The sequence below is a fragment of the Equus caballus genome, chromosome 7, assembly GCF_041296265.1.
Source record: "Equus caballus isolate H_3958 breed thoroughbred chromosome 7, TB-T2T, whole genome shotgun sequence".
Lineage (NCBI taxonomy): Eukaryota > Metazoa > Chordata > Mammalia > Perissodactyla > Equidae > Equus > Equus caballus.
In genome coordinates, this window is record NC_091690.1 from 98,885,031 (window position 1) to 98,912,309 (window position 27,279).

The 27,279-nt window shown below is 48.6% G+C and overlaps 1 protein-coding gene across 6 annotated transcripts in view; it reads right to left on the reverse strand.

The window, feature by feature from the left end:
• MPPED2 (metallophosphoesterase domain containing 2) overlaps positions 1–23,640 on the reverse strand; it is a 170,265-nt gene extending 146,625 nt beyond the window's left edge. The window contains exons 1-2 of one of the 6 annotated variants that reach the window (XM_023646209.2): positions 23,174–23,640; positions 17,796–18,044 (exon numbers count right to left, since the gene is read on the reverse strand). In XM_023646209.2, coding sequence (XP_023501977.1) covers positions 17,796–17,923 — 128 coding nt within the window. In that variant the 5' untranslated portion in view covers positions 17,924–18,044; positions 23,174–23,640. Of the gene's footprint in view, positions 1–8,127; positions 8,673–17,795; positions 18,045–19,384; positions 21,941–22,441; positions 22,776–23,173 lie in introns of those variants that run through there. The other 5 variants (XM_001918269.5, XM_014741846.3, XM_070273500.1 and 2 more) reach the window with 5 other exon arrangements.
• Positions 23,641–27,279: the final 3,639 nt, after the last annotated feature.

Consider the following 27,279-nt stretch of genomic DNA (forward strand, 5'->3'; position numbering starts at 1 on the left):
TGCTTATTTATAGAGCAGACCCACAGTCATGCAAAAATCATGCTACCCCCAACAGGCGTGGAACAAAAAGAAAACAATCTGGCTGAAGACCTTTTCATCTCCACAGAAAGAAAAATGATGTTAGCATGAACCCTGGGTTGACCCAATATGCTTAATAATGTGGCTTTTTGGTGCTCTCAATAGAAAACAAGGTCAACCATGTGAAGAACTGTAAGCTGAGGTGTTCAACCACATGCAAACCATGCCCAATGCTTTATTTGTTTTTTAGATAGTCAAAAGAAGTGTTCAGCAAGCACCTGCATCTGTGTTTCATTTTAAAGCTTCATTTATCTGTGGGTGTGTGTGCAAGTGTGTACACACACGTGTTCGTAGAGAGACAATAGAGATGCATAATTTCTTCAGTGAAATGTAGACTGCCACAACCAATATATTCAGGATCTGGACTCCTCACGATGCATATTTTATGAACTTCGCTGCCTAGTGTGTTGGGGTCTTGAGCATTCCAGGACTACTAATTTTAATCATCACCAAAACTAGAGCTTTTATGAGGTAATTTTCCTATCATGAAGTTCAACAGTTAGAACTCAATGTGAAAGCTGCTGCCAGATGCCATCTCTGAACTTCCCAGGAAAGCAAGGAGTTGCAAAAATTCTCCTACTTTCTCTCACGCTCAGTCCTTCAACTCTAACAGGTACTTCTGGCTCACCACCAGCAACCAAACCAGGGCCCAGCTGCCAGCCACAGCACCAACATCCAAGGCATTTGGCTACAGTCTTACTGACAGCTAGGTCTGCAGCACCCTGAGCAAAGAGGATCACTGCCAGAGACAGCCTGGGCCCAGCTGCAGCTTTAACATAAAGAAGTTTAATGTGATACCTCACACCTGCCACAGAGCATTTTCCAAGAGGGAAATGCATGTGACTGGAAAGGCTCCTTGTGGAGTGACTTGTGGCCACAGGGTTTCTCAATCTTAATGAAGAAGACACACTCCAGTGGTCTACCAAGTGATGCCAACACCAATTACGGATAACAGAGCAATTTTCTGTGCGATAACACCGCTTCTCCTCACAGAGACCTCATCCCCAAACAGCAACTTCTGAGAACTTCTCAGAAACGGAGGTGCCTTTGAAGTCACCCTTGATATTCAGCCAGAGTCAGGTCTCGAAACTACCCTCAAATTGGACTTTGTACAACATGCTGTGTCGAAAGCAGCCAACCTTCCACCTTCATGTCTCCAAATGGAAAAGACCTCGAAGCACATGGGTTTGCTCGTTTCCACACGGCGCAAGCAGTGGGCCAGAAACCACCGGACTTGTTTGCAATGTGAGCCATTATGGAAGCCTACGGCACAGACTTGCACACGGCTCGACTCCACACCCCAGCAAAAATGCAACTGCTGTCCAAGTGTGCACAGTCTCTGAGCGGGAAACGGCGGAGGTTTCTGGAGCCCTGGGGTCCCGAAGATGCTGCCAGGCTCGAGAGGAAGCAGGGGGCACATTAGTGATAAGAACGGGAGGAAATCTCATGAAATGAAAGCCAAGAGTGACCCTCCAGGGCAGCAACAGCTGCTCCTGTGTCATTTACAACACTTTCCATCGCAGGCTGCCTCCTACAAGGAGACACCTTCTTTCATGCCTGGGACCAGAATCAGACCTGAAGACACCCTGGCCATGCGGGGGCATGTCTACCGGGGGAAATTAGGATATAAACTTGGAAAGCAACTTAACGGAATTAAGTCAGATACCCGAAAGAGGCTCATTTCTACATGTTCTTGAAGAAATTCTCCCTCGCTTCTCCTACCTGGTTAGAATTTATTATCTGCTCCAAACTGCAAGTTCCTTAAGCACTTTCTACTCACCAAGGATCATAAAGAGGCACAGCGTACTGCAAACCAGCAGCCTTGTGTGACCTTGATCAGGTCGCTCAACCTCTCTGGGCCGCCAATCGGCCAAAGGTAAACTCCTCTACACGTGTTTACCCCACAGTGAACACAGCACACAACAAGCATGCAAAAATGCACTTGATAGTCTACTAATAATAATGCACACAGTTGTTTTATCAAATATTCTTTAGTTCAGGTGCATTTGATTGTCTCCCTAAATAGGCCAGACACCCCCAGCAGACAAGGGCAGGTGGTTTACAGGGCTAAGCTATCCTGACCCAAGAAGACATTCAAGCATTCGTGTCTTCAGCAGCAGCTCTCTCTGTCGTGGACTGTGCTATGCTCTGGGACAAAATGGGAGGTGAACCAGCCAAAGTCCCTGCCCCGGCCACTGCCACCACAGACTGACTGACTCACTGGCTGAAACACGCTCAATGACACCCAGCTCCCCTCAAAGCCCCGCTCTGCGTGCCCATCTCCTCCCAGTACTGCATGTGATGCCGAGATGCCCACCAAGCCAAACAACGCCTTCCCTTGTTGGAATATGTCAGCGGTTCTCACGTCCAGGGAGTAAAGTTTTAGAGGACGGGAGAATCGGGAAGGAGGCCTGAGCCACTTAATGCCGACCCATGAGAGCTGCCAGGGGACCCTCCTTCAGACACGGATGCGTGAGCGCCAGGAGGGGCAGCCACGTGTCCAGCTGACTGTAAGGGGGAGCCTGGAGCACACACGCAAGGTGGCGGTACCCGGCGCTTGGGGAAGCACACTCAGGGCAGGGACGGCTCTCAAAGGGGATGCGAAGGTTTTAAGTTCAGAGAGAATTTACCGTGAGGACAAAACGACAGGAGAAATACACACCGCTGAAGCTGTGCGGAGTCACGGAGCCCACGGGCACTGCAGAGGCCCAGGACCAGGCAGCGTCAGCCCCGCCCCCAGGGCTTCCAGTCCAGGAAGGGACGCTCTGAGACCCGGGGCCTTTCCCTTATATTTGCAAATGTGAATTCAGCGTGGAGGTACGGGGCGCTAGCACTGGAGTGTTTGTGGATTTAAGTCACGTGACACCGTGGACGGCGGCTGCTTTTTCTTTCCGCCGTATGCTTCTTGTTCTGGGACTAGACTCTGAGACACAAACGGGAAAAGGAGATGTACAGACACTGTCCACTGCTCTGGCGAGAGGAAAGCTACCTGTCTTGCTGGTTCTTAACCTTTCCCCAAGATCTCATGGTTATTTGCCCCAGTGAGGTGAACCCAAAAGACACACATCTACAAAGTCTTCCATATTTTTAATGGTTTCTCCCAATCGACCCCGAGGTCACTGTTCCCTGACACTGCCTCCCCTCAGGCCTCATGTGTAATGTCCACTCGGTCCCCGGGTGTGCCGGCCTCGTCACCCCAGCTGCGCTGGAAGGTCTTCCACTCTGATGACAATGACAATAACACCAATGTGAGCAAACGCTCCGACAGGACTCACCGAGTCCCGGGCAATGTTCTAGGTACTATGCACAAACCAACCCATTTAACCCTCACCCCAGACCTAGGAGGCAGGGACTAATTTTTTCCCACATTTACAGATGAGAACACAGTGGGGTTAAGTAACTTGCCCAAAGTCACACAGCTAGTGAGAGCCAGACCAAGACTTGACCTTGGCAATGTGGTTCTAGAGTCTGTTTCTTCAACACCACACTGGATTGCTTCTCTATCTCTGTCTCGCACAGTGAAGCTCAGGAATGCATTCCAGACCCTTAGGCATTTACTCCATAACCATCTATTAAAGCCTTGTATGTTAAACCGGACTGCATTTTCTTACTCTCCTGAGTGCTCACATTTATTTTTAAAATCTAACCGAGAGACCAAAGACTGGAAACAAAGGCACCCAATTCTACGCTCAGACAACACATTTGTGGCCCTAATCTGACTCCATATGAGAGCAAACAAGACACATTAATCTGAGTAGACTGGTTGTTCATATAAACAATTCAGACCCTATCACGCCTCTTGGAACTGGCTCCGATTCATCAAAAATGTAGCAGCAGGTTATATATGGCACCGTCCATTAACTGTAACACAACGATAAATTTCCAAAATGTAGGACTCAGCACCAAAAATATATATATGGGTGGAGAAACGCCGCATATCCTGCGGAACTCCACGCAGCGCGTGTCTCCTCCAAGCAGCCTGGATCATGCATAATGCAACAGCGCAACTGTGAACAGCAGGCACGCACCAGATAATTTACACTTGTTTTTATGGACACGAGGTACTGATCTTTGAAGCTGTCCCTAATGAGATTCCGCTTGGCCCTAACAGCATCCTGAGAGAGTGTTCCGGTTTTCTACTTGGCATCCGGTGCATATTTATAATGCAGAATACAAGCTCATTTAAATTGCACATGTGGATTTTGGTGTCTTCCCTATTTTAAAGAAAGATTATCATACTCTAAGGAGCACTGACGCCTCAGTACCAAACCATGATACACTAAACAATGTCACAGCCAGTCACCACAGGCACTTATCAAAGGACACGTCCATCCAAGGGCTTGCACCTGCCGGGCAAGAAGGTCCCCCAATTCAGGCCAGCGCCCAAGGCCAGGAACTCCAATAAGGTCCTCCGCCAAAGAGCATCCCCAGAAAGCCTGATTACAGCTCACCTTCCATAGCAGACACAGCCTCGGGGACAGTTGGGGGAAACCCGAGGTCAGTCATCTAACTTAAAAACTTCCTGCCACAAAGGGCTGGCAATGCAAACCTCTCTTTCTTATTATCTGCCCTCTTGTAAGTTCTGCTCCCTATAAAATTCTTTCTTAAGCTTGGCACTTTATACATGGTTTTTATTTTATTTTATTTTATTATTTTAATTTTTTATTTTGAGGAAGATTAGCCCTGAGCTAACTACTGCCAATCCTCCTCTTTTTGCTGAGGAAGACTGGCCCTGAGCTACCATCCGTGCCCATCTTCCTCTAATTTATATATGGGATGCGTACCACAGCATGGCTTTTGCCAAGCGGTGCTATGTCCACACCCGGGATCCGAACCGGTCAACCCCGGGCTGCCAAGAAGCGGAACGTGCACCACCAGACTGGCCCCTATACAGGGTTTTTAAATCATCTTGTTTTCAAGAGATTTATAGTTTGGCCACCCATAATTAGAACCCCATTATGTACATACTTTGAATTTCATTTATCTTATTTTAAATGAAATTTTTAAAATTTTCGATTGCTATATAACACCAATGTTGCTATAACGTGTTATCTGCACTTAACCCAAATCACAGAGATTTCTGTCAGAATAGTTATTCTACAAGAACTTGAAGAGTTTACTATTTCAAAAAAATTAAGTTGTTATAAAACATCAAGTACAGAATAAAATTGGTCTGCCCAATGAAAAATGCAAGATTTCCGTGATGACAGATGACCTGCTGTCATGGTCTTCGTTTCAGGTAAACGCCACATATGATGGGCAGCTGTCAGTCACACTCCTGGGAATCGGGCTGAAATATACCCCAATCAATTTCACGCTTCTAACCAATAATTGTTGACTCCAAAAGGGACCAAACACGAGCACTTTATAAGGAGCTAAAACAATATACTTTCGAATGCCTCAGTTTTTGTTAGAGAAGAATATAGGAAACCCAAATCTTGAGGGTCAAGTTGAAAGTGAAACTTTGATGCTTTTCCTGGGTTAGAAATGAGAGTTTAGCAGGACAGATTATAGCATTAACGTAGGAGTATCAGAAACTCTCACTCTGAGCTTCATCCAGCTCCATCCTGAGAAAAACACGGGAGACACGTAAGTTACCTTTTAAAGCTGAATGCACCATCAAGTCTAACCACACTCTCAGATGGAACGATGGTTCCAGGGGCACAAACTCCTCAGGGCAGCACAGCGTGAGAAAATGTTAAACCCTTGCAAACTCAACCTTCATCCACTCGTTCATTCATTCATTCATTCATTCATTCTGCAGGGATCCGGAGAGTGCCTGGAACGGGGCTAGCACTGTGACAGTGGCTGCAGACAGAGGCGGGCAAAAAAATTAAAAAACCCATAAAGGTAACAGTTGCTGCCTTCAGAGAGCTTACAACGTAGTGGAAGACGATCATTTCACAAACAATCAGAAAATATTGGTAAGCAGGACCGAGAGACAGCACTGCTCGTAGGTGCTGTGAGTACCTATGCGGGTTCACCTGATCCACAGAGGGGTGGGGGCGCCCTCAGAGAAGTGGCAGGGGCAGGAGTGTTTACGGAGGAGGGCCGGAGCATCCTTCGGAGCCTCCAAGTTTCGGGCAGCAGGCCAGTCCGCCGCCATCCCCACACCTCCCAGGAACCCTCCGCTTGCCAAAATTAAAAATGAAGACTCCAGGAGGCGTGCCTGGAGAGCGGGATTCACAGTGCGTCCTCCCTTCTGTGTCAGCGCCGAATGCAGGCAGGACGGAAGAGCTGGGAAACGCACGCGCACAGCAGCAAAGGTGGCCTTGCGGTGCCAAGTGTGGGGCTGGCACCGGTGTGCGGGCTCCACCCGCCGTGGAAACCTCCTGCCTGCTGCTCCTCTCAAAGGAAAGCATTTTCCCATCCATAGTGCGGCTTACCCAGGGGCCAGTCTCAGGCGCAGGCCTTGAATTTTGAGCTTAACTCAATTGGTTTGGGGCAAGAGTCTCCCGTTTCAGATGCGCAGCCAGGTAATCTGATCCCACCAGAGTTTTAATGGCTGTAAAAACCCCCAGCGTTAGATACTCCTCCCAGCCTCCCCAGAGCAGTCTGAGGGTGCTCTCCCAACGACACCCTCCTCCCCGGCTCCTCCTCTCACACCCACACTGCCTCGAAGTCTGAGCCTCGATCAACCTCACTCCTCAACCCTGAGGTCAGACTGCAACCCGTGTCCTAAAGCAGGGCACCAGCACCTGCAGAGACGGAACCGAGGGACAGGGGGAGAGAACGGGCAGAAGGTGCTGTGTTTCAGGGACAGCACTCCCGTCCTGACCCCTCCTGGGCCTGGGAAGAGCACTTTCTGGTTCTGCAGAAACCAGAGGCCCAGGACAGGCGTCCGCGGCTCCAGGAAGGCCCCTCCCTGGGGGAGCTGAAAGGGTGTTTATGGAGCCTGTGCCCCGGCTCTCTGCAGGTTAACGGAGACTCAAGCCCCCTCCCAGGGTGGGACTCCCTTGGGAGACAGCACAACCCTAAGGACTTTGAAAGCAGGAGGAAACAAAGAAAAACTCTCAACAAGTGTAAAACAGACAGCAAATTTAATGGCAACAGAAAAAGTTATGGTGATGACGGGCCACGTGCCAATGTTAAAACTCTGCAGATGCTCAGGTATTAATGTCAGTGATGCCGTCCTGATAACCAATATTAACACTAATAACAGCCACCACGCACTGAGCACTGAGCACCGAGCACCGAGCACCACCTCACACAACCTCCACCAGCACCCACTGCAGCATGTGCAACAGTCCCGGGGTATGGGTGGGACACAAGGAGTGGAGGATGTAAGTGAACGCATGCAGGGGACATGAAGGTGGACAGACAGACTGGACTCTGGATACACCTTTTTGGGGGGAACTTTTGAAAGATTTTACTGTTTGTATTTTTAAATGTGCTAGATTTCCGCTTAGCAACAACCACTCGACTCCAGAACTCTCCTCTCAAAATGCACGCATTCCTTCTTCCTCTCTCATGTCCGTCTGCAGACCCCTTTACTATTAGGGCATTAAGTCCAGCAGTGGCTCCCGCAGCCCCTGGGACAGCAGCTCGCAGAACAGCGCTGTTTGTTTATAAGGTGACACGACCTTCCCTGTGGAGCGTGGGGGCAGGACTGAAACCCACTAATGGCCAGAAGGCTCATTTTAATGCTGCACTCGACAAAATAAACACCTCATAAAGGCAGGTAAGCAGAAGCCACTTTTCACCCCGGACTGCTCTGTCTTAATAACCTGTGAAGGGAGGAACCGGCCGAGGGGACCACGCTCTGCTCACACCGAACACAATTACAGCACAAGGAGACTGCGATAAAAGCAACAGCCTCATGTAAAGTTCAATTATTTTTTTCCTCGAAAGGGGGTCCCTCTCACCAATACAGACCATCGCTGAGTTGCAAACGTTCCTTCACTGCAAATTCTGGCCGCAGGAGCGAGATCTAACCCAGCCCCTGAAAAAACCAGGGCATCTGATTTTCCCAAAACCCATTCCCAAAAGAGCAGGGTTTTTTTTTTTTTTTTTTCCTCTTTTGTCCACAGAAAATGAAGCTCCACTCACATGTTGGAGGAAATATTTCAAAACAGTCCCTTTTTTCTCAAAGTGCAGAATTTATGGCAACAGATAATTAACAACAAATGACAAACAATCTGAGCAGTAAAGGTCCAGTTTGGTTGCCAAGATGATGGTGTCACATTCCAAGATAAACAGTGGAGCGTGCGGCCGCGAGAACGCGGTGGAGGGGCCGCGACACAGAGACGCAGAGATGCAGGGCAGATGAGCCTCCGCCAAGAGGGGCCCGGGTGGGGCGGACGGCCTCCGGGGTGGTGGGCTCCCTCGGCCTTCTCCAGGGTGTCGGGTCAGGCACGCTCCTCGTGCTGAATGGGAGACCGGCTTTGCATCCCACACCGCAGCCTCCGACGCTTCCCTGGACCACGTCGTGAGGAACCGAGAACTAACGTCCTTCAGGAGTTACACCTCCTCCCTGGTCTGCGTGTCCTTCCCAAAGACGCGCCCCCATTCTTCTTCCTCTGAGTTTCTTCAGTCAAAGTCAGCTTCAATGCTGCCAGCTGTGCCCAAACCATGAGGGTTAAGAACTAGTTAACCTGTAAAAGAACGTGAGCACAACAACCGTGTAGCGAGTCTCTCAGGCACTAAGAGAGGGCGAACCTCGGGAAAGCAAAATTTCAGATGCCCTTACGTTTCTCAAAAGCCAGTTCATAGCTCACTATTTGTCAGATGGATTTTTTTTTCAAATAATGAAACACAAACCCAAAGTTCTGAATTACCTAAGAAGGCCGAACAAATTGTTCCTTCTCAGAGACCAAACGGGGCCACGCACCACCAACGGCCACCCCGAGCCTTTCGGATGCTGCATTCGCGGGGCTGCGGGGCCGGTGCGCAAACCAGACGGCAGAGGTGCAGTGGGTCTCACCTCCTTGTCGACTGATGTTCCAGGATCCCGAGTTCCCCTGACCTTGGAGTCAAGCCCAAGACCGGGGACATCGTAACTGCAAGCAAGACTTATGATCCAGCAACATGTCTGCAGCCTGTCTCTCCTCCACACGGACCCCCACTTCTCCTCTTCTCCATGAAACACGCATCTCCACGTCACACTCACTGCCTACCCAGGCAGCACCGGGAGGTCCAAGGCGGCAAGTTTTTAAAAAACGGAATATATCAAACATGAGGTGAAACCGAGTGCAGTGGGCATGATGTTTGTGGTTTCAAGAAAACATCTAATCCAGTCTGATGGGCTTCTGAGCTTACCTCTGAAGTCTGAAGGCAAAGCAAAGTGAAACAAAAGGGAGAGGAATTTTCCAAAACTAGGGACTAAAATAGAGCTGGTGAAACGTCTGTGTCACAGCGAAAGGCAAAATCTTTGAGGAAGTCGGGGAAACGTGCTGGGGTCCCGTCGCTGGGAGAGACTTCGTTTTTCTCTTGATTTCAGTTTTGAGTCTTTGTGCTAAAAGCGTTTTAAACTAAGTGCGCAATATGTAAACGGTTTGAAACTTGGTCTGTGGCCCAAATACCTAAGACCAAACACCACGAGGAAGCCGCTTTCCTTAGCCAATCAGTGTAACAGCCAAAATAGCCCACTGCAAGGTAGGAAAAGATATTTTCCAAGCCAGGAATTACCGAGTCTTTGAGCTGAAGGATTCAGGGACCGTCTGCACAAAGAAATAACTGGGGCCAAGTCCATGCTGTGGTGCGGGGCCTGCCATCTCTGAAAGAAGCCACAACCCACAGGGCCACTGCACGAAACGGCTTCATCCTCACCAGGAATTTCAAAGCTCAGGATCACCGAGCACCGAAAAGTTACCTGTTTGCTTTATTGAATGGGCTAGTTCTTCTCTTTCTTTCAACTAGCGTCAAGAGCTTTACTACTTAATATAAAACTGCACGAAAATTTAAACCAACTACAGGGGCCTATATCCTGGATTTGTGGTAAAGAAGAAAAAATGAAAAGCCTGCAAAATAAATTTTCTTATTTGCATACATTTTACCCTTCTACAGGGACAGAAATGGAAGGAAAAAAATCTTCAAAGCAAAACAGAACAAAAATATGCAGACGCAAATACTGCACGGGCCAATAAATCCAGCAGAATTTCCTTTCTGCAGAGTTCGTGTTTCTACACAGACAAAGCCTCCGAGTGTACTTTTTACAGTAAAAAAAAAAAGGCCGACTAACACGGTGGTCTGTGAAAATGAGGCAGTCTGTCGTCCTGATATTGAAATCGTAGCCTAATCACGTAATCACGCAGGGCTGGCGGCCGGAGCACCCAGTCCGCCATGAGAGCCTGAAAGGGAAGAAGGCCGGGAGGAGAGAGCCGAGGACGCTGGGAGGAAGGGAGGCAAGCTGGCGAGGCTCTCCCAGGCTCCCGGAGCGCTCCCTCCTGCTCGGGAGCAGTTCAGAACCACCTAGGGTTTGCTGCAGAAGACGGGGTGGATTCAGTGCATTGGCTTTGTTTTTATATCTTAAAATCTACATCTTCATAAGCTCTAAAATCTCAGAATTAAAATTAAATACGTCTCAAGTACAGACTCCCTCTTACACTACTTCCTGTTTAGCTCGCTTGCCATTTTGCATATTTTTATCAAACCACCTCCATGAAAGAAGTTTTTTTAAAAACAAAAAACACAAAAACCCCTGTATTTAGAGCAGGAGATACATTTAATCTGTAAAGGCAGGTGAAGGGCAGTCTCTTAGTTTCAGGATATGGCTATCCATTGACGGCGGCCACACTTTCCCTCGGCATCTTTATCTCTACAAATGTAGGTAAGTTTTTCAGAATTTGAAATCCAGGTACAAAATAGTAGTCAGGATCTGCTTTATCTGTTCAAAATTCTTTACCCTCCAGAGAGTCAAGTAACCGAAAAACAAACAAACAAACAAGACTACCAGGTTAGGTGCACACAGCTAGAGCTCTAAGAGAACACATCATATGGACAAAAAAAAGCCCATCTAATTTTAGGTTGCCTTCCTAATGCTTGAACGCAAACAAAGAAATCTACAGAATAGCAAAGAAGTCGAACTGTCACGGACCACGAGATCGGTGCCCTCAGGGAGTGGATAGGAAAAAGAACTTATTTTAAAAAAGAAATGAGAGAGGAAAAGAAAAATACCCTGTGTTTCTATGTGAGTGCAAACTAAAAGGGCCATTCAGCATCTCCACAACAAATTTCAGATTGAAAACATTAACAAAAATTATGGCCATGCTAATGTGCAAGCCAGTGATAAATTTGTAATGAGAATGAGAAAGTGGCTTACCAAGAGAAAAATGTTTAGAATGTTTTTTCAAACAGCTAATGCAGCCCGGCTCTGTAGCAAAGGACGAATTCTACCTTGTCAGTACAGCGCCATTTTACAGAGCCCCGGACATCCATCCATCTGTTGACAGGACTCTTCCTCTGTGGGAGGGTTAAGGGGCCCTGCTCCTCTCCCTCCACCAGATCCCCAGGTGTCACTGTCATGTCCTTTCCCTCCAGAATATCAATAAGGAGGACGGATTTGGGTTCTTAATTTCAAATAGACTAAAGATGAGAAGCAGGAGAAATCCTAGACCGCCAGAGCGGGAAGGAGTGATGCCAAAGGCCGTCAAGTGCCACAGCTGGTGAGGAACCGGAAATTCAGACAGGCCCAGCTTGCTAAGGACCACAGACTTGATTAGAGGCCGAGACAGGACTAGAACCAGGTTCTCGGAAACACTGACAGGTTAGTACAGCGAGTACTCACTGACTGGTCCTGGACACTCTGCTGGCTTCCAACATGAATCTGAAAACACTTCTTTAAAGATTTCCCTACAGGGACAGGACTAAGGAGCGGGCAGCACCCTGGCTCTGTGCTTATCTTCCCCCACACAGGGGCAAGTCGAATTACACCAAACCAGGGAAGAGCTTTCCGTCTATTCCTTGATTATAACATAAAACAGAAGAAGGTGCCACCGAAGGAAGCCAGGCCCAAAGAAAGTGGAAGATTTCCATCAGAGTGAGCCTTTAACGCAAACCTTGCAGGCAAAGCAGCAGGACTTGTGGGCAAACCACATTTTTACTATTCTTTAAAAAATGTTTTTATCATAAAAGGATTACAAAATTGCTAGAAAACTAAAGTTACATGAAAGTATAAAATTGAAAGGTCTTTATCCAGCACTCTCTCCCCCCAATTCATTCCCAAATGTATTCACCAAATAATCACAAGTAACGTTGGTATTTCTCTCTCCATACAATTTTATATATTTTTTTAACCAAATGACACTGTTCTATAACACTTTTCTGTAACTTTATTTTTGCACCTAAGGAAAACTAATACAGGTCCAAAATAAACATTTACTTCCTGTCTCATGAGAATGAACTTCAGATCAAACAAACAAAATCCTCTAAGAATTTGGCACGGAATGATTCACCCAGATACCCTAAAAGCGTCGGCCATGTCTGATTAGCGAGGCCCAAGCAAACACTGCCAGCGGCTACACGGCACAACAAGCAAGAACGCAAGTCGGACTTGTCAGGCTTTACACAACCAAGCAGTTCAGAAAGCAAGGAGTTAACACTCATCTCACGCTCACCAGCTAGTGGCAGAGACCGTAAACATTCCCACAGCACCTATTTATCAAGAGCTATCTTTCGGGCACCCTATGTCATATACATTATCTTCTTTCACGCTCATGACCATCTTAAAGGGTCATTAAGCCCACTGTACAGATGGGAACACTGAGGCCCATCCATCTTTGCCCAATCAAGCCAGTCACTGGAGAGATCAGCATTTGCGCAGAGACCTCTGATTACAGACCGTGTCCTCAGCTACCATGAGAATGCTGTCCTCATCCCCCAGCCCAAGCTGCGCCCTTTGCAGTCAGTCCTGGTGAGTTATGGTTAACACGTGATGCTTCTGTTTTAACCACAGCCAGAGGTGGGGAGCCTAGGACACTGATGGGGCAAGAAGGGCCTGAGACCGGCCCAAGTGGAGGACAGCCACTGTGATCCCGCAGTGAATAACCCGGCAACATTCAGCTCTGAGGACTCCTCCCACCTGGGTCTGTCCCTCCCATGGAGTCACTGGAGGTGGGCGAGACGCTCCTCGGCTGTTTATGGCCTTGACCAGCACTACGAAGTCAGCACACCTGCCAGCCCTGACGGCCAAAATCCACCCAGAAAAGCACGCTGGTAACGACTCCTTGAGGAAGACAGGACAAAACTGACCAGTGATGATTTTCTTATTTATTCATTTCCTTATACGCCATTGATTTTCAACATGGATTGAGACAGCTTAGAATAAAAAACGGACAATCAATAAGACAGTCACTAATGATAACAGCTAACACTTACTGGGTACAGACTATGATAGCTAACGCTTATGGGGTATAGACTATGATAACTAACACATTGAGTACAGACTACGATAACAGCAAACGCTTATTGAGTATAGACTACGATAACAGCTAACATTTATTGGGTATAGACTACAATAACAGCTAACGCCTGAGTACAGACTATGATAACAGCAAACGCTGACTGAGTCTAGACTCTGTACCAAGCACTCCTCTACAAACTTCACAGGTAATACTGTGTTAACCTTCACAATCACCTTTCAGGATAGGCACTACTTCTATAATCCACATTTTACAAATGGAAAAAGAAACACAGAGAAGTCAGTACATTTCTCCATGGTTGGTTACACAGCTAGTAAGTGGTGCAACCAGGTTTTAAATCCAACGATCAGATTCCACTGGAGATGCTGACCACTACGCTACGCCGCCACCCAAAACCAAGCATAAAAGAGCAGAGCTAAGGAAGGTGCCAGCGGTGCTGACAACCCAAGACACAGACAAGTAAGGTGCCTACAACTGAAAATAAAACCGGATCTGAGCTTCCCAGCCACCAACCTTAAAGCAAGAGGTGAGGAATTCACCTGAGTGGGGTGACCGGCCATGTGGGTTAGCGCAGGACTGAGGCTCTCCCAGAACATGGGGCTTTCAGTGCAAAAACTGAGATGGTCGAACACCCTAAGAGAGACGCTTATAATATTTTATTAGGCTTCAGATAATTGAAAACACACAAAGTCTTTATGGTGTTATCAGACCTTATTGGCTCCTTCAGCACCTCCTCCCATCATCATTAAAATTACTAAACAACGTTCTCAACACTCTGCTTGGGAAAGATGAAGGGGTTGGAGAAAAATGAAGCCTGCTGATTGCTGGTTTCCAGCCATCCCGCATCAGTATGGGTAAGAGGGGCTCACCACTCCCGGTCAATCCTGCCCTGATAACTCCAGCTGAGCCTTCGTTCTTTCCCAAGGTCATACAGGATTGCTTTCTTTAAAAGAAATCTTCCCTACATCACAGGCAGACATGCAGCCAGTGGTTCTAGAAAGCTCCGTGGCAGCCTCCTTGGAACTCCCAGGTGAAACCAAACCAAGACAAGGTTGCAAACCTCTTAAAGCCAAGCGAAACGCCAGCCCTGAAATCAATGTCGTGCTTCGTGCAGATGTGGACTAGGTCTCACGTGTCTGCGTTCCCCCCACAGCAACACCTGGCAAATAAACGTTGTCTTGATTGTGACCTTAATCTTAGTACCTTCAGAGCTAAAACAAAGCCAGAACTCTCATTTGGTGCAAATGTTTACAGTTGGGCAGACTGAGGCCTGGAGAAGGCAGGGAGCTTGCCCAAGGTGGGTCTCGAAGCCGAGATGAGACCGGCTGAATTTAATGGGATGTGAGCTGTTCCTTAACTCGGGTGAGAAAACCCCACTAGGCTGTAAGAAAGCAAACAGTGTCTGTCATGTGAGGGACCACGACTGTGTCTTCGGGCCAGGTGACCCGTCACGGGCCTCCACAGACCTCAGTCCTAAGTGGAAAAGGAAAGCAGATGTTTCAAGCATCCCATGCAAAATAAATGAGCAGCTATTCAAGTGGAAAAGACAAAATATCTTTAGGGAGAGGAGCAAAGCTCTGCCACGACATGCTGAAAATCTCAGAAAAACTGAAGAAATTTCAGACTAAATATTTTATGGGTATTTTCCAGTCAATTTAACTTTCTATTTAGACTAAGGGCAATCTTTTTTTTTAAACACAACACGATCATGTCTAACCAAGACACTTGAACGCCTAGCGCAGGCCGGTCACTGCACCAGGGCAGGAAGCACAGAAAAGAAACCCAGGAAAAGGCAGGCCAGCATCCTGACGACGCGTACGCACCCTCAGACAAACGCCCCAGACGTCGGGACAGGACAGAAAAATTCCAGCAGAAACCTCCAACTCTCAACCACAATTTCCCATCTCAGGGCACAATCAAACCAATGGCTCAATCAATCAATCAATATTTCGGAGCGCCTGTTACCTGCTCAACCTCTGCCTTAAGAACCAAGTGATGGGGGCCGGCCCAGTGGTACAGCGGTTAAGTTTGTGCACTCCGCTTTGGAGGCCCAGGGGTTCCCAGGTTCAGATCCTGGGAGCAGACCTGCATATCTCTCATCAAGCCATGCTGTGGCAGCATCCTACATACAAAATAGAGGAAGAGTGGCACAGATGTTAGCTCAGGGACAATCTTCTTCAAGCAAAAAAAAAAAAAGAGGAGGATTGGCAACAGATGATAGCTCAAGACCAAACTTCCTCCAGAGAGAGAGAGAGAATAATGGAGGTGGTGTGGTTTGAAGTGAACGCCAAGTGGCAGGGAATCGTGTTGGGGGGTGGGCACAGTCAGTGTGGACGAGGGGACAGAAGGGGTTTCACAGACCTAGAGGGGCCTGGCTCTGAGGCCTCTGATGGGCACCAAAGTGAGCGTCTCAGCGGTGAGAAACAATGAGCGCACCAAGGCGGGAAAGCTCAGGTGTGCACAGGTGATGGGGAGCCAAGGGTTCCAGCGGGAGGCCCTCAGTGGGTGAAGGAGGTGAACAGACCAGCTGGACCCGGACCGCGGGAGCACCCTCCACCCCAGGGGGGGACGTCTGGCAAGGGGGCTGCGCAGCTGTCCAGGCTGCCACTGCAAACCCCATTTTTCAAGCCTCTTTGTCAAAAAAGGTATAATCTGATCCTTTGAATTTTTCGTGGCTAGACTGAGGCAGATCAGTTCGAGGTGACACAATTTTAAAACGTCTCTGCGTACTCTCAGGTCACCAGTGGAATCTCACAGCCACAGACACGTGAAGACTGAGCTGCGATTCCCTATCAGTGGTTTTCCTGGGAATCTGGGGCAAAATAAACTTTCTCGTGCCTGAAAGGAAACAGAATCCACAAAGTTCTTTGCGATTCTTTACCACAAAACACCACACCAGCAAAACAGAGAGAAAGGCACCCTAAGTCCAGCCTGCACAAATTCTACAACTATTTCAAGAAAAAGAGATTATGACAAGCAGAAGGACAAAGGGAATATTTGAAATGAACACAGAGTTATTGTCCAGAAAAGTCCTTTTAACAAAGAAAAATCTTATTCACCTTAAAAACTTTTCCTTAAAATCGAGTTAGCAATCCTTCGTAACTGTGAATATATTGTGATTTAGAGAAAGTCTAAAAATTCTTAGAAATAGTTTAACACTGTTTGCAAAGATTTCTTTCCCTTTTTCCTTTCGTTTTGCTTGCTTGTTTGTTTTTGCAGAAATTCCACCACAGGTAGCTGAGTGGCTGTGCAGAACATACTTCCAAAGTAACATCCTGCTATTTACGCTAATACCCAGGCAGTCAAGAGAAGGATCTTTTCGTCTAGTTAGTGTTTCCAAATTTGGGGGGGGTTATGTGTGTGCTGGGGGAGGTGGTCCTTCTATTTCTTTAATTGCCCAAATAAAACAATTACTTAAAAAAAGAGCTTGTGACTCAGACATGCCCCGAGTTCGACGGGCCCAGGGACGGCAGCGACAGTCAACAGAGTCCTGCCTCCTCTCTCCCCTGACCATACAATGGTTTTCAAAGAGGTTTAATCCTACTAGGAAACTCGGGTGTTAGACCCTGGAGGCGTGGAATGGAGAATGAGCACCAGGCCTCGAATAAACGGCGGACACGGAGACCTCGTGCCCCTCTGCGCAAAGCTCAGCAGAAAAAAGCTGGTGCGCACCCGCAGAACCCCTGCCTCTGGGCGTCTCCCACACTTTGTTCCTTAAACAGTTTAAAGAGCAACACAGCTTCCACAGTATTAGGGAGTGAGAGAAAAGTACAGCTCCTGGAACCAACTGTTCCCCTGCCCCTTAACCCTTTGTTCCCTACATTGTTTGTGTCCCGCAGCATGCAGCCCACGTTCCACGAGCAACAGGCAAGACAATGGACTTAGCAGTGGCTAGACAATTAGTCCCAATTAGGCCTATTTCCAAGCTGAATGTAAAGGCGTAGTGGGGTGAGGTGTAGGGGGAAAAGTACAGACATTTTAAAGAAATATTTCATCCTGGAGTCAAGCAATACAATGGAAAAGCAAACTGAACTAGAGGTCAGGAGACTGCCAAAATTCACTGTGTGACATTAGGCAAATACTTAACCTCTCTGTTGTTATCCACAAAATGTGGGAATCCTACCACGGCCCCTCAGAAGCTCTGAAGATCTAACGTCAAACTGTGGTTGAAAGAACTCTGCAAATTTGCAATGTTCCGCAGATGTGGGGACTTCTCTGAGCTGCATGTGGAAGAACATACACCCATCTGTTTTGAGAATCATGTACCTTTCACTCTCCCTGACAGAACTCATTACTGGCTCCTTATCTTACTTCTATTTTCTTGATCGTTAATCTTTTAAGTTCACGAGCGATACTTACATATGTACATGTGGCGGCTGGAACCTGCTCTGGTTGATGTTGTAATGCGTGAACGCCTGGGTGGGGTTGGAGCTGTACTCGTCCACCGTGATGGTAACTTTGCCTTGAGAAGGGATCCCATGTGCCATCCTTCCTCTCTGTAGGCCTGAGCGACTCACAACTCTCCGGAGCAAAGGAGGGAAGCGGGCATGGTGCGTCTCAGCCAACCTCCGCCCCCAAGGATCTACTCGTCAATACTGCTGTGCGTTTCTGAAAAAAAAATCATCAAATGAGAACAAAGAACAAGAGGGTGCTCTCAGAGAAGTCAAATGTGACACTTGGACATGAAATGGGTTCAGGAAAAAACTTAATATGTGCTGTCGCCTCGTGGATAGAACCTCTCCCAACTCTCACCCTGAGTGGCCTTCCGAGGGGACACACGATACCATGTGACCCTGCTGGCCGCTAGCAAGTCAATTCAATGGCGTGCAAACTAAGACTTCCTCTTTAATTATAATTATGGCACTTAACATGAATTACGGAAGGGGCATAGCCACAGTTGCCATGGTGTCTAACTATAAATGGCTTGTGCTCCAAGTGCAGAGTCTTCCAAACCTTCTCTGCTAATTGGAATGTTTGGTGTGTACAAAGTTGGTGTCATATAATAATCTGAAATCTCAAGGCTTATTAACACAGCCATGGAATACAATGACAAATGTAAATTTAAAATGCTGTGCTCCTAAGAGACACCGTGTGCAACTACAAGACACATATAACGTATACACGCATTACATGTAATTTTTTCTTTCACAAGCAGCTCCCAAAATACACAGGTCCTCAATGCCTGGCGTACAAACACATTCCACTCCAACCGAGAGAACTTTATGGAAAAGCAAATCCTTCTTGCTAAATGGGACATGATTTCTTTAAACACTCCAGTCACTGGGGGAAAATCAAACACCCCCAGGCTTGGACTACCTCTTTGGATGCACGCATCGCCGCCCCTCTCTGAGCCTGAGGGAGCGGTGAAGGAGGCAATATGTCCACCACCCCCATCCTCCTTGGTGTGGCATAATGCTCAGTAGTTGGCTTCATACTTTTTAAAATTTTCCATTAGTTTTGATTCTTTTTATAAATGTCAATACATTTTTTGCTGCCCTGGGTTCAGAAATGAGGGTGTATAATTTCATAGCAGGTGTGGAGAGACTGAGGAAGGCAAATCCTGGCATCGAAACTGTTGCAACTGATCAGAGCCTGGAGAGAGGCCGGGAACACTCCCCCGGTAACCCTGGGGGTCACCCTCGCTCTCCCTTCAGGGCTCCACACACAGAATACTTCGCCCTGTGCACCATTAGGCTCCAGGAATCTTAGCTGCTATCTCAAATAAAAATATTTAGAATAATAAGATTAGATTTAAATTTGGCATGAAACACCTTAAATATCAAGCAAAGGCAGATGGCCTGCCATAGGCCATTTATTTTATTATTTTACAACCTGGGGCTTGTGTACTCCTCCATATGCTAGCTGGGCTAAGAAATTCCACAGTGTTCTACGCAAATCATTGCTTCTTCATAGCTTCCTAGGAGCAAAGCAAGCCAGGTAACACCCACCTGCCTGTGTTCCACTGCACAAGGGCACTGCCGGGACATGAGTCCCTGGGCTCCGGCGTTTTACACAAAGTGTCACTCTGGGTTCTCTTTCTTCTTCCTGACTTCGTGGGAGGTATGAGTCCCTTAAGCACTAGTTGACAGACAACCAGGCCAGTAGGATTAACTAAATTAAAATCTTTCCCAGCGCCTCTGATGTAAGATATCTATAAGAACCGCTTACAAATCATAATGTAGCAGTTTTCATACCAAGTTTGCAGCTGTTTCCTTAATTTCCCCCACAATTATATTTTACTGTTATTTTGCATAACAGTAAAACACAACACCTGCTTCAAATTGCAGTCCTGTTCTAAGTACTGTAATTCTCTTTTGAGACACAAAGTACCGAGACACGAGTGAAGCGCAAAACTGCATAATTGCGCCAGGCTGAAAAGTAAATACAAATGAAAACATCTTCCTGTTATAGAAATGACTGTCATTAAAAAGAATGTTAGCCATCAAAGCACAGAGGGAAAAAATACACATGTTCAGACTTTGAGAACTTAGTGTTTGCATAAATTAGAGAGGGGTGCAAAAATTACACGGCAATTCTTATGTTCCTGCCATCACTGTCTATTGTGTGAAAGGCAGAACATTAACAAGCAAAGGAAAAAAAATTCATGTCTAGACCACTGTGACCTCTCAGGAACAATCTCTGCACCCGGTGCCAGGAAGAGTTTAAATGTTTCTGGAGCCAGCTCACTAATTAAACTAAGCAAAACGGCCTAGAAATGAAATACACGTACCTACTACGTAAATCTCTTTGCAGCGACTTAAAGCGGTTGTTTTAGACCCTCCCATGTGAAGCCAGAAGGAGACGGACGGGCATCCTAAAAGGCCCACTTCATCCCTCAGTCAAGGCAGGACTGCCTCTTCTATCCAGTGGACGTGAGTGCCTCTTCGCACCTTCGCCCCAGCAAGACAAACAGAACATCTTTTCCTCAGCAAGCCCAGGCCCCTAGAAGTCTGAAGGGCTAAGTGGGTGGCTGGCACCTCATTGGAATTCATCCTTGCCATGTTCTCTTTCAAATGTTTTATCGAAACAGTGCACCTGCAGCGTCTATCTTCTTTAATCTGCAGTCCTTTGAAGAAAATGTCAGACTGAGGCAGAGAGCTTCAAAACTTTCACAGGATCCTTCACAGACAACTCAAGAAAAGGCTTATTTTTTTAAAATGCTGTGTTCACTCCCACTCACATCACAAAATGAACATAACCTAAGAATGTTAAACACCAACACAAGGAAAGATTTGGGGGGGGGGTAAACTCTCAGAGACAGCGGCAATGCTCCCCTCCCCTATCCCAAGGAATCTGGAAAAAGCTTGAAACAAGACGGAATGGTCCACTGCCTAAAACCATGAAGAAGCTGCCTCACCTGCTCACATCTTTAGGCTGTAACACCTTCCAAACGACCAGATTCTGGAGCAGGGCATCCTCGCCACAGTTACACTACTTTCTAAATAGAAATATTTAAAGAGACCAACATCCTTTTTTAAAATTTTCCTTTTATACTTCAACACATTTGCTCCGCAAAACAAAGGAACCCAGTAGTAAATGCCAGGAATCCTAAAGAAAAACCTAAAAGGGACTGACATTGCCAGACATTCATGCTGGTGCTAGTTTGATTTTCTCTTAAAAAAAAAAAACAACCATGTGAGCACATTTTGCATTTCCTAGACAGCAACCACATCTCCTGTCCCTTAAGCTGTGTGACTTGCACTGTTCTTTTTCAGGAATCTAGTTGGAAAACCTTTTAAAGTCGGCTGGCAACGAAAGGATGAAAAGCTGAGGAATTAAATAACTGTCTCCACCTCCGACACACCACAAGTCCAATTGACCAAAAGTTTCAAAGCAACAGCTCACGACCTCTCTACCCGAGCACCGCACGGCACAGCCCAGCAGCCAGGAGCCGAGCTCTCCTCCTCCAACAAGGATGCTCGCCGCCTGCGCTCGCCCCGAGACGCCGCCCGCCCGCCGGGCCGGACTCGGGAGCTCGCCTGCTCCGACGCCGCCGAATTTCGCGCTCTGCTCCCTCCGCCGCGCAGATCCGGCGCTTTCTCAACCCACGCCCCTCCTCCGTCATGCCCACCTCCGGTCACTCATCCCTGCATCCCGGAGGGATGCCCACACCTCCCGGCGGCCGCTCCGCCCGGGTTTTGGAGGGACGCACGAGGGCACGTGCGTGTGCCCGGAGCGCCGCCGCACTTACACCTGCACTCGTCTCCAGCACTGCGGACACCCGGCCGGCGCATCCTCGCCCAGGGCTGGGGCAGGACTCCTCTCCCGCGCCGCTGGCACCGCGTGGAGTCTATATACGGTGGGGCGGGGGGCGCGGAGCCCTCTACTTGGGATTGGTTTGTTTGTTTTAAATCTAGGGTGGGCACTTGTGGGGGGGCAGCATCAGCAAGTACACAGACACACATTCACACACATACACCCTCCCGCGCCCTGACCCCGGCTCCGCTCCCCTCCTTCCCCCAGCAGCAGCTCGCCTGACCCGCTCAGCCCCCGCGGTCACCGCCGTCGTCGCCGCTGCTGGCGCTGCTGTCCGTCTTTCTCTCCCTCTGCCCGGCCCCCGCCTGCTCGATGACCACCGGCGGCCGGCGCTCTGACAGCGCCCTCCGCGCCGGAGCATCCTTGCCCCACGCCCCGACGTCGGCCCCGGGCGCTGGGTCCCCGAACCCCGGAGAGGAGCCCCGCCGCCTGCCCGCTGTCCCCGAGCCGCCGGCTGCGTCCCTGGAGCGGCGGCAGGGGTGGAGGCCGCGGATCCCCCCTCCTTGGATAGCTCTCCTTTCACTTAAAGTTTTGTTTGTTTTTTCCCACCCTGACCTGTGTGTGTGTTTGCAGCATCTCAAATCAATTACACATTTTCCATGACCCGCATTTGCACTTCATCTGGCGTGTGCGGAGGGAGGGGGAAGGTAAATGTGCTACAAATCCACCCCACGGGGGCATCCTTAATTTCTTTCCTTGCTGGTGGATCCTAGCCTCCTCCCCAAGCTCCAGAAAAATGCCCCCTTCACCTCCTAGGCCGCAAAACCCCGGAATTCCACGGCCCTCCGAAGGTCTCCGTGTTACGTGTAAATAGCGAAGAAACTCCCGCCTCTCCCGAGGAGCCATCGGCCGCACGGCTACTTTTTCCGCCGTGCCCGCCCGCGGGTGGCCGGCTCGGGGCAGGCTGCGCGCGTGGGCCGCGGGGACGGGCGCGGGGCCGGCGGCGGGCACGGCCGGAGCACAAAGCTGACGGCGCCTCCCCGGCCCGCACCGCGCTCGGCCGACACAATGCACCGGGCCTAGGCCGGCGGCCGGGGCGTGGAGCCCGGACCCGCGGCGGCAGCTCGCCGCGCCCGCGTCCCCACCCCCGGCCCCGCCGCCCGCTCGGCCGCTGCCCCCGCGACACCCGGCGGAGGAGGGGGCGGGAGGTGGGACCCGCGAGGTCGGGGCCGAGGGCGGGGAAGGGGGAAGGGCAGAGGGGCGCGATGGGGAGCCGGGAGACGGCTCCGAAAGAGGAATCGCCCTCGCCCGGGGCGGAAAACGAGCCCCGCTCGGGTCCCGAACTGCCCGGGGAGCGCCCGCCCGCGCCAACGCCGGGGCCGGGGCAGCCGCGGTCCGCAGCCCCGCGCCCGCACGCGCCTCGGCCGGGCACCTCTCCGGCTGCGCTTTGTGTGCGCCTCTCTCCCCTCCTCCGCGCGCGGCACCGGGCGCCCGGCCGCTCCCCCTCCCCCGCCCCGCGCCTCCCTTCCCGGGCGGATTACCTTTCCGGGCTGCGCTCCGGTCCGGGGATGCCTTCAGCGCCCGGCGAGCAGGCGATCCATCGCCGAGCGGCCCGAGCCGGCGGCAGGGGCGCGGGGGCGGAGGGGGCGCGGGCGGGCCAGAACCTTCGACCCTGGAGGTCCCGCGGCGGGCCGGGGCGGGGGGCCGGGGGCGCGGCGCGAGAGGGAGGCGGGGGAGAAAAGACGGGAGAGCCTCGATCTGGGCAGAGAGCGAGCGAGGGGGCGAGGAGAGGGAGCGAGGGCGCGGCGAGCCGGAGGGAGCGCGAGCGGTGCAGTGACAGGGACTGCCACTGGGGTCAAAGGAGCACAGCTCCAGGAAGCGGGGCGGCCGAGGCGCCGCTCCGTGCGCGCTCCCCGGCGGGACCCCGCGCCCCCGCGCGCCCCTGCTGCAGCCCAGGCCGCAGGAACCCCCGCCGGCGCCCCGAGGCCGCGGGGTTGCGAGAGGAGGCGGGAGCTGAGGGCGAGGCCGGCAGCCTGCTGGTGCTCCCGGGTCAAGCAGGAGGCAGGAAGCTGAGCTGCAAGTTCATCACCATGAGTGCGATCAGCGTAAAAATGATAGGGGGCCGGGGAGGTGGGGGCTACGGCGTCCCAGGAAAATAAAGGGAGTTTTCCCTCCAAATGGGCGTCTTCTGCGAAGAGAACACCCAGGCCCCCCACCCTCCGACCTGCCAGGCGCTGTCTGGAGTCCTGGCACGGCTCCAGGGCGCAGAGCTCGCCGCGGGGGCAAAGGGAGCGGCTCCGGCACTGGGCTCAGACCAAGGAAGGCGACCCTGGGTCCCCTCCCATCTTCGAGCTGAGGCTTCCTTGGGGGAGAGCTGTGCTCCCTTTCCTGAAGCCTTTCAACGTGCCAGAGACACACACACATACACACACCCCTTTCTCTCTGCAACGTTGTGCCTGAGAAAGAAAAGGCCAACCTAGCTGATAATTCTTTTCACCTCCATGAATTAAGGCAGGTTCAGGATAGAGAGGTGAGGAGTCGGTGAAGACTAAATTGTTTTCATTTTTGTCTTTGGGGCACCTTTTCCCCCAAAGATAAGCACTTCAAAACCGTTTTAAAAATCAAAGTTGGTCCCCTTTTCTCTGCTACTTTGGATAATGGAAGAAAAGGTTTTCAGAATTGTATGCAAACCACAGAAGGAAAGGAAGAGCGCAGAAACGCTAGAACACAGAAGACAAGGGAGAGAAGGCTTTTAGAACAGTTGCTTGGTGCGGCTGCCTGTGAAGGATGAGGTGGCCCTGTGATGTTATGCCATTGTCAGGACTGAAGGATTTGGATGACGACCAGATCTAATTCCTTTCCAGGAGTCAGACTCAAAGATCTAGTCATTCTCCAAAGGGAAATCCAGTGGATGTGTGAGAGGGAGAAGTGTGCTAAGTATACTGTGTGGCAACTGAGTAGACATCCCGGCTCAAATTATAACCCCTAAAAATAAAAACGAGCCGTTTCAACCTGGTCTGTGGCCTCTGTGCTGAGACGAATTGGTTTCCAGGGTCTGAGAGGAAGGGAGAGAGGCTGGTAGGAGTCCCTATAAAAAAAGATCAAAGGGAATTCACTTGAAAATATTTCCCTTTTAAAATGGGCTTTCCTGCACTTGAATTTTAAGTAACCTATCTCTTATGCCTGGGCTGACATGAAGGGTGAAATGGTCTTGCTAATGTATTTATTTTGTTGTGAGGCATGCCCAGAGTGCCGCTACTTGTCACATGTGCTGGGATCAAGAGGACAGGAACTCCTGGCCCAGCACAGATCACAGCAAGCGGCACTGACATTAAAGATGATAAAGATGGGGTGGGGGCAGCTTTTCATTTTGTTTTTGTTTTCCAGCCCAGCAGCGAATACTGATGAGAGTCATGGTTTTGAAGACGTGTGGTTTTGTTTCCCTTATTCTGGGTTAGCAGTACACTCCTCTTATCTAAATGGTTTGAATTTTTAGACTGATATGGGCTGATTTAATCAGTCCACAAGAAAAAAAAGTCAGCATGAGCCAAATTATTTCTGTGATTTTCTTCCTTTAAAAAAAAATAACTGGTAGTGAATCAAAACACCCAAACTAGTTTGTCCATGATCTTGAATCTAAATATTTGCACACAGACAATAAATAATAATGTGCTCCACTTTAGTGACATATTTTGCAGGATGTTTAATGCTATAAAAAAATCAAGTGAACGATCCTTTACAAAGTTGGTGAAAATTTGCATATCATCTTACTGAGTGAGGAAAAATTGAGGCAAGAAACCCTAAAATTGTAGCTTATAGTGTAGGAAAAAGTCAATCTCTACTGTATCCGTACTAACCAATTATTCACTGAGAGTAGTGACCAAGTATGTTAGGGTTATGAGTTTTTATTTCCATTAAGCTACCGAAATAAGGAAGCTGGAGAAATGTAGTAAATTTAAGTAATGAATCAAGAACAAAAGGAACCCACTTTTCAAATAATTGCTTGGATTTGAACACATTGCATTTTATTAAATGCTATTCACCACCAGTGTAGCTACCTACACTAAAAGCTTGTTTAAAAAGCACTGGATGTGAACCATGTCTGTCCCCTGACATCAGCTTTGAAACTTCCAGCCTCATTATACCAAATTTTAAATGCTGTCGGCTGGGTTTATGGTGTTTTTCTTTATTTTTTTTTTTAAGATAAGTGAGCCTATGAGCTCCATTTTTTGTTGTTTTTGTTAGGTTCGATTTTTATTGTTTATAATGGCGAACAAAAGAAGAATAAAAATCAAATGCCAAGTTTATGGTTGTCTCTATGCAAATATTACAATTTTTTTCCTTTAATGGACTATAAATCTGGACCCTTTCTCCGGCAGTTTCATCAGGAAACTGGCAGATACGTTCCTGATAGCCTGCTGCAATGTCCTCTGAAACCTCTTTCAGAATGCGTCTGGGGGGACGTGAGGGAGGCGTGGGGGAGGACTGTGGGTGGAGGCTCCCAACGTGAAAACTCCTTCCCTGGAAAGCTCAACACTTTACTTAGAGCGGCTTCCATTCTCCCTCGGAGAACAGGATTTCCAATACTTCAGAGATGCTTGGGTGTAACTCAAAACTGGTCCAGTCCTGTGGTTCTTCTTTAGAAAAATGTTCGTTGAAGCTGTTGCATTTCACTGAAAATTCCATTGAAACTATAGACACTAATCTAGCTAGAAACCAGCAGCTACTCTTTTACCCCTTTTAAAAAAAATTGTCTGCATTTTTATCATTTTCCAGCAAAAGCTAAGATATGTATTATCAGAAATCAGAGTCTGTTAATAGGACTACTATTATGATGCCATTAGAGAAAAATCTGGCAACAAATGCCTTTATTCTAAATCTTACAGTTTTTACATTTGTTTTGACCTATTTCAGATGTTTTCATTGTAACCCCCTCAAGTTTAAGAACTGTGCCCTGTATTCCTTTGTGCTCTTCATTCTTATGCACCATGCACATAATAGAAACTTGGAAATATTTGTTAAACGGGTCAATAGATAAGAAAGTGAGTAAGAGAATGCATGAATGAAGGAGGCAGCTACACAATGAAGGAAAATGCTCCCAGATCTGCAGGATGGGAAGTGATGTCAGGAGGCCAGGGTCAGGATGAGAGGGAAGGACTGCCCGTGGGGTTCAAATAGCACGTTTAAAGGGGTTTGCTAATGTCTTTAGAAACATGAAGAAACATAAGACTGTTTCAGAAATTGATTTTATCATAGAGAAACTGAAGATTGTTATGTATCATATCTGCTTAAAGGCAGTCTTCTTTTTAAACACAGTAGGATGCCAAAAAAAAAAAAAAAGAATCCAGACTAAAATTTGTACCTTAAAATTTACAGACTTAATGTACCAGGATCTGGTCTCAAAAGAAACTTAAGGGTTAAGCTAATTCTCTGATAGATCTTCTTCGAAGTCCTCAAAATATGCATATAAATTTCTTTTTGTCCTTTGTATTTAAAATTTCCTTTTGGTTAACCAATAAAATTGTTTATGGCTAAGCAAGATTCAGGAAACACTAGAACTGATGCAATTTTTTTTTTCTTGAGGAAGATTAGCCCTGAGCTAAGATCTGTGCAAGCCTTATTCTATTTTTTTTGTATGTGGGTCACC